This window comes from Cervus canadensis, chromosome 11 (genome assembly GCF_019320065.1).
Source record: "Cervus canadensis isolate Bull #8, Minnesota chromosome 11, ASM1932006v1, whole genome shotgun sequence".
NCBI lineage: Eukaryota > Metazoa > Chordata > Mammalia > Artiodactyla > Cervidae > Cervus > Cervus canadensis.
The window spans coordinates 61035708-61049917 of record NC_057396.1 but is presented as its reverse complement, the minus strand read 5'-3'; the positions used below and the strand labels follow the sequence as shown (position 1 = coordinate 61049917).

The 14210-nt window shown below is 44.8% G+C and overlaps 1 protein-coding gene across 4 annotated transcripts in view; it reads right to left on the bottom strand.

The window, feature by feature from the left end:
* The window catches only part of LDLRAD3 (low density lipoprotein receptor class A domain containing 3), a 263153-nt gene that overhangs the window by 222572 nt on the left and 26371 nt on the right, over positions 1–14210 (bottom strand). The window contains exon 1 of one of the 4 annotated variants that reach the window (XM_043482559.1): positions 11122–11255. The exons of the other annotated variants lie outside the window; for them this stretch is intronic. Coding sequence (XP_043338494.1) covers positions 11122–11125 — 4 coding nt within the window. The 5' untranslated portion in view covers positions 11126–11255. Of the gene's footprint in view, positions 1–11121; positions 11256–14210 lie in introns of those variants that run through there. 4 annotated transcript variants of the gene reach the window in all.

Here is a 14210-nt window from a genome sequence, read left to right as displayed (position 1 = left end):
CAGGTTCGATCCCTTGTTGGAGACTAAGATCCCACATGCTGTGCCACACGGGGTGGGGAGGGGCACCCCCATAAAAGCAATTTGTTCAAAATTGCTTCACTATGATTTTGAAGAACCCAACATTTCAGTGAATTTCACTGGAATATGCACCTTCACTGTCCAAACAGGTTGAAGTAGGGAGCATTTCTATACTGATGGAAGCTACTGAGCTATCAGTGAAATTCAGTAACGGATAAATGTCCCAGTGTAAGCAGCTTCAAGAGGACTCCAATTCCAAGATGTGAATTCCTGCATCTCAAGGTTCCAGACACAAGAGCACTCATGAAATAAGGTCAGAGGCTACTACAAGCTCCTTCCAAAACACATACGCACACTATTCAATTTATGATTGCTCCATAGAAAATCTGACTCCTACATCTGCAACTATAAAAGAACTGATGTAAGAGAGACAACGGTCAAAAGCAACTTGCATCCCCAGCAAACCTGCATTAATAATTTAGCTATTAACAGCCATGTAACCAAAGAAGCTTGACAGGGACAGCTCTGTAATCACCTGGGAACATCTCCACGGTCGCTTCCTTTTCTGCATCCAAATCAGAGATTCTGTTGTCTTGAAGCACTTGTCATCCTCAGAGAAAGGGAGCATGACAAATTTGTGAAATCTCAGGAATAAATACAATTCCTATATGCTTTAAATTTATGGCCCTCACGAAGCCTGCAAAATATGATAAACCATTATAGGTTTTTCCCGTCTTCCCTGCCTTGGCCACAATTAATTTTGCCATGTTCAAGTGTAATATGAAATGTAATATATGGAGGCGGGAGATTTAGAGCCCTCGTTGTCTCGCAGTGAATAAGCTTCTGCAGTTTGGGGCCCCGGAGGTAAAAGAAGCAATAACGACAGGCCTCATTTTGGGGGAACCATTTGTGAGCATTTTCTGTTTTGCATCGTTAAGCAAGACAAAAGTGCCCGAAGCAAACCTTGACAGCACTGGGCCAAAGTCACTCAAAATCCAAATGCCAAACGTATTCCGTAATTGAGATGCACGGCAGCTCTTATACATACCCCAGAAGAGCATCATATTGCAAAGAAAAGCTGTGCGTTACCAAAAAACAACAGAAACACTCTGGTTTTACTGATACTCTAAGCCTCAGAGGCCTGAAAATACAGCAAAATTCAGTCAGAAAGGTGCACAAAGGTTTTCGCACTCTGTTCAGAAGAGTAACAGAAACTATTATTTGTTGAGGACCCACTATGTTTGCATAGTGTTAGTATTTTGCCGAGGCTACTGAAGTGAGTAGAATCGTGTCCCCCCCAACTCAAAAGATAAGTTCAAGTTCTAACCTCAAGGACCTGTGAATGTGACCTTATTTGGAAAGATGCTTTTTGCAGGTGTAATCAAGTTAAGAAGAGGTCACAGTGGGTCAGCTCGATGCCCATGCTCGCTCAGTCATGTCCAACTCTTTGCAATCCCATGGACTGTAGCCCACCAGGCTCCTCGGCCCATGGGATTCTCCAGGCAAGAATACTGGAGGGGGTTGCCATGTCCTTCTCCAGGGGCTCTTCCCGACCCAGGGATGGAGCCCACGTCTCTTGTCTCTCCCGCACTGCAGGCAGATTCTTTCCTACTGCAACACCGGGGGTTGGCAGTGGGTCAGAATGCACCCTAATCCAGTGATGGGGGTCCTCATAAAAGGGCAATATGGAGAGAAACAAAGGGAAGAAGGCCATTTAGAGATGGAAGCAGAGATGGGAGAGATACGGTGGCAAGCCAAGAGTGCCCAGCGTGGCGACCACAAGAACCCAGCAGACGGCTGGGGCTCAGGCGTCTCTCAGAGCCTCCAGAAGGAAGAGACCCTGCCGCTGTGCTGAATTCGCTCTTTTAGACAACAGAACTGTGGGAGAACCCATTCTTACATTCTCGCTGTGGGCCGGACAGTCTGTGGTCATTCGTCACAGCAACCCTATAGTACAGCTGTCAAGAAAATCCCATCCACTCTGAGAGCTAGCCATTTTCATCTCCCATTTTATAGATGAGCAAACAGGCAGAGAAAGACTAACTAGTTCAAGGTCACACGGCTTCCCAGGTAGCTCAGAGGTAAAGAACTTGCCTGCCAAGGCAGGAGGTGCAGGAGACACGAGTTAGATCCCAGGGTCAGGAAGATCCCCTGGAGTAGGAAATGGCAATCAACTCCAGTATTCCTGCCTGGAAAATTCCGTGGACAGAGGAGCCTGGTGGGCCACAGTTCACAGGGTCGCAAAGAGTTGGACATGACTGAGCACACACGCACGTCAAAGTCACATAGAGAACATGTAGGTTGGCTAACTCTAAATAAATTTGACGCCCTGACTACTAGCTAACAAGTACCCAATTTAGCTATTGTGTCTGTAGAGACAGTTTCCCACAAAAAGGTTTTAAGGAGACGATCCCTTAAAATGGCAGTAATGATGGTATTTTCTTGCTAACGTAACACAGCAGTAACGAGAACTGAGCCTCTTCCCAGAGATAGTTAGGTCCACTCCGGCTGCACCAGGAATGGTTCTGGAAGGAGTAAAGATTTTGATCTTGTCATGGAGGACATGGATCCTTGTGGGCACCAACAAATGTTTGGTATGTGAACATCTCTTCTGCAAAGGGTAACATTCTTCCATGAACTCACCAGTACAACTCTCCTCTCAAATATGTGTCCCTCCAGACCCTGGCATCCAGGCTCGGCCCCTCCCCACTTGGACACACCATAACAGGAGTGCCCCCGGAGGATCTAGCACCCCTGCCTCCCCAGAGCCTGACGGGAGCCTGAGTGCTAACAGGCGCAGCTCTGAGCACTGAGGTCCCATCATCCGCAAAGTCTCCACATCGCAGCAAGGCCACCTCCCAGGAGCTGCAGAAACACCATCTCCCACGGAGCCCCCTCTGTCTCCTCACTCGTCTGCAAGGAAAAACTCAAAATGCCAGAGGTTAGAAACTCCAGCAACAAATGCAATGGCCAATCGGTGGAATCAGAGAGAGGGAGCTGGAGGGAAGCACCAAATAAACAAAAGCAATTTCTGAAACACACTCGGCAGGGATTGCTCCTGGCCTCCTGGGTGTGCCTGTCATGGGGGAGAGACACCAGAGGGACGCCTACAGCCACCCCACCCAATTCCCATCCAACCAAAGCAGTCTGGATCAGGCGTCCAGCTGTGATGGAACCACATGCTCAGAGAAAAGATGTCTTGATGCTGAAAGCCTAACACCCACCTCCCAGGCTTAACCTGAGGATGAAGTGAAGTAACTGCAAAAACACCTGATGCACTGTAGACAGTCATCGAATATTCTTTCTCTTCCCCTTTCTCTGTTGTAATTAGTGTGAGGCCCCTTCTACAACTGCTGGTGGGAGACCTAAATGTCTGCGTAAACCAGCATATCATGTTCTTTTCCCAAAAATAAGGGATCCAATTAGAGCATTTAATGAGCACCAAAAAGACAGCTTTCTCATTGAGAAGGAAGAAAAACAAAAAGCTGCATAATTAGCAAACCGTTCCTCCTCTTCCCTTAGCCAACAAAACAAATAGGAAAATAACCAAAAAACCGAGAGGACAGCCTCACAAGCCATAAACAAAATGCCTGGACTCTTAAGTATCTCCAGACTACTAAGATTACTGGCCCAAAGGCAGCCTCCCTCCAATTCATCTTCAAGGTCAATGGCAGAGTGCCTTTCAGCATTAACAATGAAAACGTCCTTCACTGCGGAAGCTGTACTAGGCACTCTCTGTCTATACTGTCCCTTTTAATTTCCAGAGTAATTCCGTAGGGTGGAGCGGTGGCCCGTGACAGCAAGACGTTTAACAACCCAGCCTTGGTTTTGCACTGGCTTCTTTCAGTTCTTTCAGAGAACTCCTTGCCCACTCCCAGCACTATAGTGGGCTTGCCATCTCCCCCATGTATTATTAACTCCCCAGGGCTGCTGTAACTTCCACAACATGGGTGGCTTATAGCAATGCACGTATATACTCTGGTAATTCTGGAGGGAGGACAAATGTCCAGAATCAAGGCGCTGGTAGGGTGGTTCCCTCTGCAGGCTCTGTGGAAGAAGCCACTCCACGCCTCTTTCCCACTTCCTGGTGGCAGCCAGCAATCAACCCTTGGGTGCCCAGCACTGGGGACCCAGCACTGTAATCTCTGCCTTTGTCTTCACACAGACTTCTTTCTTCTTCTTATAAGATTTTGATTCAGAACCCACTTGGGTATCCAGGATGAGATCTCAAGATCCTAATTACACCCTCAATGACACTTATTCCAAATAAGGTCACATTCGCAGGCTCTGGGTAGACATATCTTTTCAGGGGAAGGGATTCAACTCCCTACACTTTCTTACAGGAATCTAGGTATCACCGTCCAGAAGGTACACTAGCCACACCTCATGCCCACCTCTGCCCCCAGCACTCTGCTCGCCATAAAATCCATACAGGTCCGTGCAGTTTAAGACCTAGATACAGGGAGAGGGCTGTGACCAGCCTCATCCAATAGAAACACAAGGCAGACCACATATGTAGTGCAAATGCTTCTAGTAGCTGCATTACAAAAACAGTAAAAAGGAACAGGTCAAATTCATTTTGATAATATATTTTATTTAACCCAGTACACCCAATACAGGGTAGATACGGTCCTAGTCTTCAAAGAGGCCCTGAATGTGGCCTAATTACTTCAACCCAGAACAGCTAAGGAAGCAAAACTGGTGCTGGAGGGACTGAGGAACTCCAACTCCTAGGCCAGGTAAAAAGTGACCTTTCTTGACGTTTCCCAGGAGTGGGAAATGCAGCATTTCTGACATGCAGCCAAAGTGGGCTTCAAACAGCCACCCACAGGCACATCCAGAGCCTGGGCAGAGCAGCACGGCCATAGGCTCCCGCCCACAGTTACAGCCAGGGCGATGCCAACTTGGTGGGAGATGCTAACGTCCTTGGATTCCCAAGGCCATCCTGCCAGGGGACATCCATGCCAATGGTGGCTTTGGCAAACTACAGACCAAGAAAGGGCCCCACCGAGACTGACCTCCCTCCCCAAAGGGAGGGGCAAAGGTCACAGGATCAGCATCATCTAAAGGAACATCTCAGTCGAGACTGACTCTTTGCAACCCTATGGGCTGTAGCCCACCAGGCTCCTCTGTCCATGGGATTCTCCAGGCAAGCATACTGGAGTGAGTTGCCACTTCCTTCTCCAGGGGATCTTCCCAACCCAGGGATCGAACCCAGGTCTCCTGCACCGCAGGTGGATTCTTTACCAGCTGAGCTACCAGGGAAGCCCCAAAGGAACATCAGAGAAGTATATTTTTAAAAAATATGAGGATGTGAAAACAAACCTTTTTAACAGTATGTACACCTGCCAATAGGATCTGAGGTCTCCAGGAGTTGCTTTCTGTTCTTTTACAAGCCTCCTAGGTGCTAGCCTAAGACACCAGTTTTTAATTGAGAGTTGGACCATCAAAAAGGCTGAGCGCCGAAAAATTGATGCTTTTGAATTGTGGTGCTGGAGAAGACTCTTGAGAATCCCTTGGACTGCAAGGAGATCCAACCAGTCCATCCTAAAGGGAATTCAGCCTGAACATTCATTGGAAGCACTGATGCTGAAGCTGAAGCTCCAATACTTTGGCCACCTGATGTGAAGAGCCAACTCATTGGAAAGAACCCTGATGTCGGGAAAAATTGAAGGCAGGAGAAGGGGGTGACAGAGGATGAGATGGTTGAACGGCATCACCGACTCAAAGGACATGAGTTTGAGCCAACTCCAGGAGGTTGTGAAGGACAGGGAAGCCTGGTGTGCTGCAGTCCGTGGGGTCACAAAGAGTCAGACATGACTTAGCAACTAAACAACAACAACATTCCATTTAGCCCTCCTAACAATTCATGGAGGCAGTTATTGCCTCCACGTTGCAGATGAAAAAGCTGAGACCAGAGAGGTTAAATAACAAAGCCAAAGTCACACAGCTGAGAAACAGAGAGCCAGTGTCTGGTCCCAAATTACTCTGTCTGCAGAGCCCTTGCTCTCATGGTGAAATCCTCCCTGCCATTGGCTCTGCCTTCTCAATTCCTTCTGTATCTCCGACAGGGTGACCTAGTAACGATCAAAGTAGAGAAAAGAGAACTAATACCCCCTGGGCACAGCTCTAGGTAGACCTTGGGCCTCAGAGAGAAGGATTTTCTACCTTTTTTTTCTTTTTCTTTGTATATGAAATTTCTCAACCAATTTGAAAACCAAGACCCAAATGATAATGCCCTGACTTTCCTGAGGTCAGCAGTGGCTCAAGGTCTTCAACAATAGCTCCCAAACGGGGGTCCCCAGAGGGCTGGGGTTACCGAATACTCCCAGGACTAATTCAGAAGGACCAACCAAACTGGTCCATTTGTTTAAATCCTGGGTAATTTGCACATCAGATATCTTTGTTCTTGGCTGAAATCAAAACACATTAGTGTGGTAACGATAACTACTTCCTTCAAATGGAATCTCTCATAGTTATAAAAACTACAAATTATTAATTGCAATTTGGTAGCAAGCTATTTCAAAACATCTGCTTGGTACTGGAATAGTCTAAAAGACGTCCTTGGCTGGGTTAGACAGAAAGTTAGCAGACTAAGCTTTATCAGCGCCCAAGGCATTCACATTTGGGAAACTGGAAAATGCTCGCGTGAGGCCCAAAAGCAGAACCCAAGTTTATCATTAACAAAATACCATTTCTCATCCTGTCATTCTCCCAAACTGTTTAACAAAGTTCACGTTCATTCATTAACCTTCCCAGTGGGAGAGCCAAGTGAACTAGAATTTCCATTATATATATATAAAAACAAACAGTAATCCCATTTCCAAAAAGAGTAACTCAAACCAGCTAACTCACCGGCCAGCAGTTTAGCTCCCTAATAAGAAAGAGCACACTCGTCCTTATAAACACAGAGCACACTCGTCCTTATAAACACAGAGGTGACAAGGAGAGGGAAAATGCCACAAAATCTTGAAAACGGAGTGCAATTAATTCCTCCCCTGTTATTTGATTTTTTTGGAGGGTCAAAGAGGCCTCAAGTCCCCCAGCAATAAAATGGGGCTAATATCTGCCACCTACCTGATAATGAAGATATAGCTATAAATTACTTTGAATTGCCTGGATAATCAGCATTATGCAAATTGATGGTATCATTAGAGAGCTACTAAACACAGCTATAAATCTTATAAAACAACTTCCATAGAAATTAAGGCTCAATTAAGAAGCTCTATTTTTTAAAATTTTCCATCACCTTGTTACTTTAAAGACCAGAACATTCAAAACCAGCTTAGACATTTCTAAAGCAGTGATATGAGACCTTTCTCAAACAGTCTTGATAAAGCTTGATAAAGAGTTGGCTAATAAGAAGGTTAGAGGACAGATCTGAGAGCCAGGTGGAAACCAAGGGCCTAGGAGAACCCTCGCCAGGGGACAGTCACCAGCTCAAGGAGCTCGTCTCATCCCCACCATGATACTTCTCTACACTGAGCTACAAGGTCTGGTGCACATTATAAGTTCTCTTTCAAGCATGATACACAGGAAAGAACTTGAACTAGCTTGACTCAATATAACTTTGCTTATCCTAATGTCTTCTGAAGAGGCAAATGAATGACAACAACCTAAAACAAAGAGCTCTGACACCCACAGTTTCAACACTCATCTAAAGCTCACTAATTTGAAAAGACACACACCCCCACATTCACTGTAGCATTATTCTCAACAACCAAGACAAGGAAGCAACCTATGTGTCCACAGATGAACAGATAAAGAAAATCTAACATAGTATATACTGTTGTTTTGTTCGCTAAGTCGTGTCTGAGCAACCCTATGGACCACAGCCCGCCAGCCTACCCTGTCCAAGGGATTTCCCAGGCAAGAATACTGGAGTGGGTTGCCATTTTCTTCTCTGGGGGAATCTTCCTGACCTAAGGATCAAATCCATATCTCCTTGCGTAAGTCTAGTTAACAGGCGGATTCTTTACCACTGAGTCACCAGGGCAGAAGCTCTAATAGTATATATACATAATACAATATTATTCAGCTACAAAAAAGAAATTCTGCCATTGGCAACAACATGGATAGACCTTGAGGGCATTCTGCTAAGTGAAACAAAAGTCTGACAGAGAAAGACAAATATTGTATGACCTCACTTATAAGCAGAGAAAAAAAAAGAGAAAAAACAGAACTCTGAACAGATTGGTGGTTGCCAGAGGGAGAAGGTTGAGGGTGGGTGAAAAGGGCGAAAGTGGTCAAAAGAGACATACTTCTAGTTATAAAATAAATAAATTCTGGGGATATAATGGACAGCATGGTGCCTACAGTTGACAACACTGTATTGTATATTTAAAAGTCATTAAGAGAATAAATCTTAAAAGTTCTCATCGTGAGAGGAAAAACAATTGGTAACTGTGTGGTAATGCGTGTTAACTAGACTTATTGTCATGATCATTTTAAAACATACACCAAGATCGAATCATTATGTTGTATGCCTGAAACTAATATATTATGTCAATTATATCCTGATAAAAAATTATAATGGCTGCAATAAAAAAGACAAATGATGTTAAGTCAATCAAGCAAGCAAGCAAACTCTGCTAACCCAAGAAGTCCAACTCTAACACCACCCACTGCCTGAGGACTAACCTCTACCCACACTCAGGAAAGGAGTGCCATCAGACTACAAAGAACCTTGGCAGAGACCCTGGCACCCTTCAACCCATCAACCTCAGGACCAACTAAAGCAACTACAGATCCCAAAGTCAAAAAGGTCATAGTTGGTTGACCCCAAAACTAGCCAAGATGATAAAGCAGTGAACTAAGGAACTATACAGCCTGGCATTTTCAGGAACATCCTCTGCCCACTCTAGCCTGTGGCCGGACTCTACTATCGGGCTGCCCCATCTGGGACTCCCCGGGCCCACTCAGTGCAGCGTGCTCACAGCAGAAAACCATACCTCCCGCATCCTGGTGCCCATGTGCAGGGACACCATCCAGAGCTAAAGCAATCCTGTAAGCTGGAAGAATCCTTCTCCCTCCCTCCAACCCAGGGCACTAGGGCTGTTAAGAGAAATAGCTCTGAGTGTGGGTGTTTTTGGAGAAGGAAATGGCAACACACTCCAGTACTCTTGCTTGGAATATCCCACAGACGGAGGAGTCTGGTAGGCTACAGTCCATAGGGTTGCAAAGAGTCGGACATGACTGAGCGACTTCACTTCACTCACTTCACTCGCTTCATACTTTATCACTGGAGAAGGAAATGGCAACCCACTCCAGTATTTTTGCCTGGAGAATCCCATGGACAGAGGAGCCTGGCAGGCCATGGTCCATGGGGTCGCAGAGAGTCGGACACGACTGAAGTGACTAAGCAAGCAAGTGGGTGTTTAAAATGTAAATGTTTCAGTGAGCTGACTCTTCCAGGCTCAGTTGGTGATCAATTTACCTTTACACTGTCCTTTTCAGCTCAATAATCTGCTCTAGGTAAAGAGTGCCTCCAGCTTTCAATCATTCAATCACTTCAATCGTGTCCGACTCTTTGCAACCCCCTGGACTGTAGCCCACGAGGCTCCTCTGTCCATGGGACTTCCCAGGCAAGAATAGTGGAGTAGGTTGCCATTTCCTTCTCCAGGAAATCTTTCCAACCCAGGATTGAACCCTCAACCATGCATCTCCTGCCTTGCAGGTGGATTTTCTTTTCTTTCTTTCTTTTTTTTTTTTTTTTTTTAACCACTGAGCCACCTGGGAAGCGCCTCCTGCTTAGGTGACACCAAGAGGCTAAGAAGCCAACCTATGATCTTCTAGGAATGAAGTCTCCTTCATCTCAATAGCATCTCAGATACCTGAAGATGTGTTTCCCAAACACACTCTGTTGAGCTCCTGGAGAGACGATTGTGTTATTCAACTGAGAATCCCCAAGTGCCTAACACAATGCCTGGAACATAGCAAACTTGATGAATGAAACAAAATCCATCCACTGGCCTGGGAGTGGGGCAAGGAGTGTACACACGATATATCACATCTTCATTCCCTCAGTGCGTCTGTGTCAGTATTTCCAGGAAACATCCCTCATCCATTCTCCCAGGACCCTCACCCCCTCTCTTCTCTACACAACTTCCTTCAGAGGCTTCCCCAAGCCACTTCCCATCACCTACTGTGGAGGTCAAACTTTCCAGCCCCACCATCTGTAAATCCCAAGACATTTTCATTAAATCTTCCTTTTCCCACTAGGACACTGACTCGCCACATCTCTGGATTCACAGTATTAACCCATACAATTATGTTTTTCTTAATTGCAAATTCAAATTCTACCATGATATGATTCACTAACAAGTTTAAAGAATTACCTGGCACGTTTATTGTCAATATCACCTTATCCTACTCTGATGCCCTCCGCCCCAACTGTGAGATCACTCTCATTTCTACTTCAGGGCCTGGACTTCCCTTCAGCACTCTGCACTTCTGGGAAAATGCAAGCCCTCCATTCTGCACCAGCCAACTCCATCTACTCTGATATCAAAATGGTCCCCTCTCTGCATCCACTCCAACCCTGCCAAGGGCATCTTCTAAGTGGCCGTTCTCTTGGGCCTGAGCACCCAAGTCCTTACTTCCTCTAAGTTTCTACCACCATTAGCACATCCAAGCAACAGAAAAATTCTTTCTTTTGGTTTCATATTCTTCCACTTTTTCAAAAGCCCCCTCCTCTTCCTTGCCAGCTGTCTGGCCCAGCCCAGCTGGAGGATCCTTTCCCGCCACCCACACCAAGACTTTAAACCTTCTACCCTACAAAGCCGAGAGATTACACAGTTAGCACACTAGTTAGCACATTGTTCATTATTGTTGGGGTTTTTGCTAACTTTCTTTAACCCACCATCTCTTAATTACTTTTTAAAATCCTCTCCTCCCAGCAGGCCAATCGATCCACGATGACTTTGGGGAAAGAAAACGGGGCCTTTCTTTTTTTCTCGGTCACAAACTATAGGTAACAAAATTGACTTCAGGAAACGTGGGAAAACAAAAGTGGAGAGAACACAGCTGCTAGAATTTCCATCCTCCTTCCTGAGGCCTGGTGTGCACACTCGTGTCCTCCAGGGAGAAGGGCTGGGTACTAACCCATCGGCACCTGAAACACCCCACAGCTTATCTTCTCACTGCCTTCTTCTACCAGGATAACGCTTTCAAGTTGCAGCCACACATGTGATGGCACCTAGAGGCAGTGGTGTGGCCAGAAAGTAACATTCATCAATATAAGCAGCATCTGTAACAAAGCACAGAATGGGTCAAATTCTACGGTCAAATGGATGGAAGAGAAGCTGCAAACCTCCATGACACCAAAGCAGATGCTAGGCTATCTCAGCCTGGAGACATGGAACGTGGACGTGAAGACAGCAAGAAGTCCCTCACATTGAGGTCAGCCAAGGAATACAGCCAGATGCCGAAGTGAATCAGTGAAACAGAGTCCACAGCTGGCTAGGGTCAGGATCCAAGGCCAGGCAGTCGGGAAAGATGAGCACAGCTCCAAGGCACCTCCTCCCCATCCGGAAGCAGGTGTCTCTTACTCCTTAGGAGCTGGCAGCATTACAGAAATGAAGTCACATATACATAGATAATTAAATTATGAGAAGGTAGAGTGGCAGATACACTATTTTTTTTAATTATGAAAAAAATTTATTTGTTGTTTCCATTTATCCTCAAATGTGACACAATTAGAGTTCTTGGGACATAGACAAAAATCTTTAATAAATAAATTAGCAGTATGCAATTATTCTTCAGTTAGAAAAAAGATCATAAAATAAGTTTATGCTGACTTTATATAATTTATGAATTACTCAAAAGGTGTTTTAAATCAAGACATATTTTTCAATTGGTTCTTTTAAAAATTTTTTATTTTGTATTGACAGTGACAATGTTAGTCGTTCAGTCATATCCAACTCTTTGCGATCCCAGGGACTGTAGCCTGCCAGGCTCCTCTGTCCATGAAATTTTCTAGGCAAGAATTCTGGGGTGAGTTGCCACTCCCTTCTCCAGGGAATCCTCCCTACCCAGGGATCAAACCCAGGTCTCCTGCATTGCAGGCAGATTCTTTACCATCTATGATCCCAGGGAAGCCCAGTCAATTAACAAACGATGTTGTGACAGTTTCAGGTAGATAGCAAAGGGGTCATCCATACATATATATACATGCGTCCATTCTCCCCCAAACTCCCCTCCCATCCAGGTTGCCAAGACACACTCTTAAGGTCAGGTCCCTCCATGGTTTCTGATGTCATGTCCTTGTGTGATCATTTCCTCCTGAATGCGGACAGGACTGTGACTTGCTTCTAGTACACCAAAGGTAATGGGATGTTACAGAAGACCATAGGTCCCCCCTTTCTATTGCTGACTTGATGGAGCAAGAGGCCGTCTAGGGACCCACATGGCAAGGAACTGCGAGCCACAGCCAGTAAGAAAACGATGCCTCAATCCAGAGCCCGCCAGGGAATAAATGCTGCTGACCACCAGACGAGTTTGGAAATGGATCCTTCCCCAGGAGAGCCTCATATGAGACTTCAGCCCCAGCTGACACTTTCACTGGAGACTTGTAGAGAATCTGGCTAAGCCATGCCCAGATTCCTAACCCACAGAAGCTGTGAGAAAATAAATGTGTGCTGTTTAAGACACTATATTGGTTATCATATTGTTACACAGCAATAGAAAACCAATATAGGAGGTCTAGTCAGTGTGCAGGGGGCATTATTCAATAAATGACAGGAAGAAATAGGTGGCCACTTGGAAAACAAGTAATTTGGGCCCTTGATTAATACATGACACCAAAATAAACTCCTCATGGATAAAATATTTAAATATGAAAAATAAAAGGAAAAGACAGATTTTTTAACATGTAATTTTGGCATGAGGAAGACTTTAGTATGATGTGAAAATCTGGAAGAATTTTTTCATTGAGGAAAAAAAGGATTAATAAATCTGACTAAAGAAAGAAAATACATTCTACAACATACACCACAAAAGGCTAATTTCCTTAATATATAAGTAGCTTTACAAATCAATAAGAAAAGGTCATTTTGAAAAGATGATCACTCATTACAAGAGTAATACAATGAGATGGAGACTATGATAAAATGTTAGATAACGAAGTGAGTTGGAAAGCAGTGGGGGAACCAGCACCCTCATTCACAGCCAGTGGGAGTGAACTGGAACAGCCTCTCTGGAGACAATTAGGCAGTAATGATCAAAATATCAAAAGCACTTGGCTCTTCAACAATTCTACTTCATTGGACATTTGAAATAACCTGTGCATAAGGCTATTTAATATAACAGTGTCTGTCACAGCAGGGATGTGAATCATCTAACCTACCAAGAGAAGACTGGTTAAGTCATGTATGGTGTACCCACATAGCAGAATACATTGAAGACCATCAACCATAAAAATAAATGCAGCAGCTCTTTCTGTTCTGATAGAGAGAGCTCTGAAATATATTTGGCAACAATAATAACCAAAATACAAACAAATAAGAGTCCAGGAAGGAGACCTGGTGTGACTGGAGACAAAGAAGGAGGAAGACTTTTCATTGTGTGATTTTTTTACACCTTATGAATACTAAACCCCAAGGTTACATTTCTTTTTCAAAACAAAACTGAAATCAGTAAGTAGATACACACGGTAGAACAGCATGCATGCTATGATTTCTATTAAAAAATTAAATTTAAGCTATATATACACAATATTATATATGGTATATAAATCATAGATAGATATTATATATGGATATGCATCGATCCACCTCTGTCTATATATTACATATCAGGGGTCCCCAATGGGTCTGTGGCCTGTTAGGAACCAGGCTGCATAGCAGGAGGTGAGTCATGGGTGAGCGCGCAAAGCTTCATCTGTATTTCCAGCCGCTCCCCATCGCTAGCACTACCACCTGAGCTCCTCCTCCTATCAAATCAGCAGCGGCATTAGATTCTCACAGAAGCGTGAACCCTACTATGAAATGCACATGTGAGGGATCAAGGTTGTGAGCTCCCTATGAGAGTCATCTCAACACCATTGCCCCTGCCCCAGTCCACAGAAAAATGGTCTTCCACAAAATCAGTCCCAGGTGCCATAAAGGTCGAGGACTGCTGTTATATATCATATGTTATATGTTGTGTAGCCATAAACAGCTATCTCTGAAAGAACACCCAAGAATCTGAGAGCT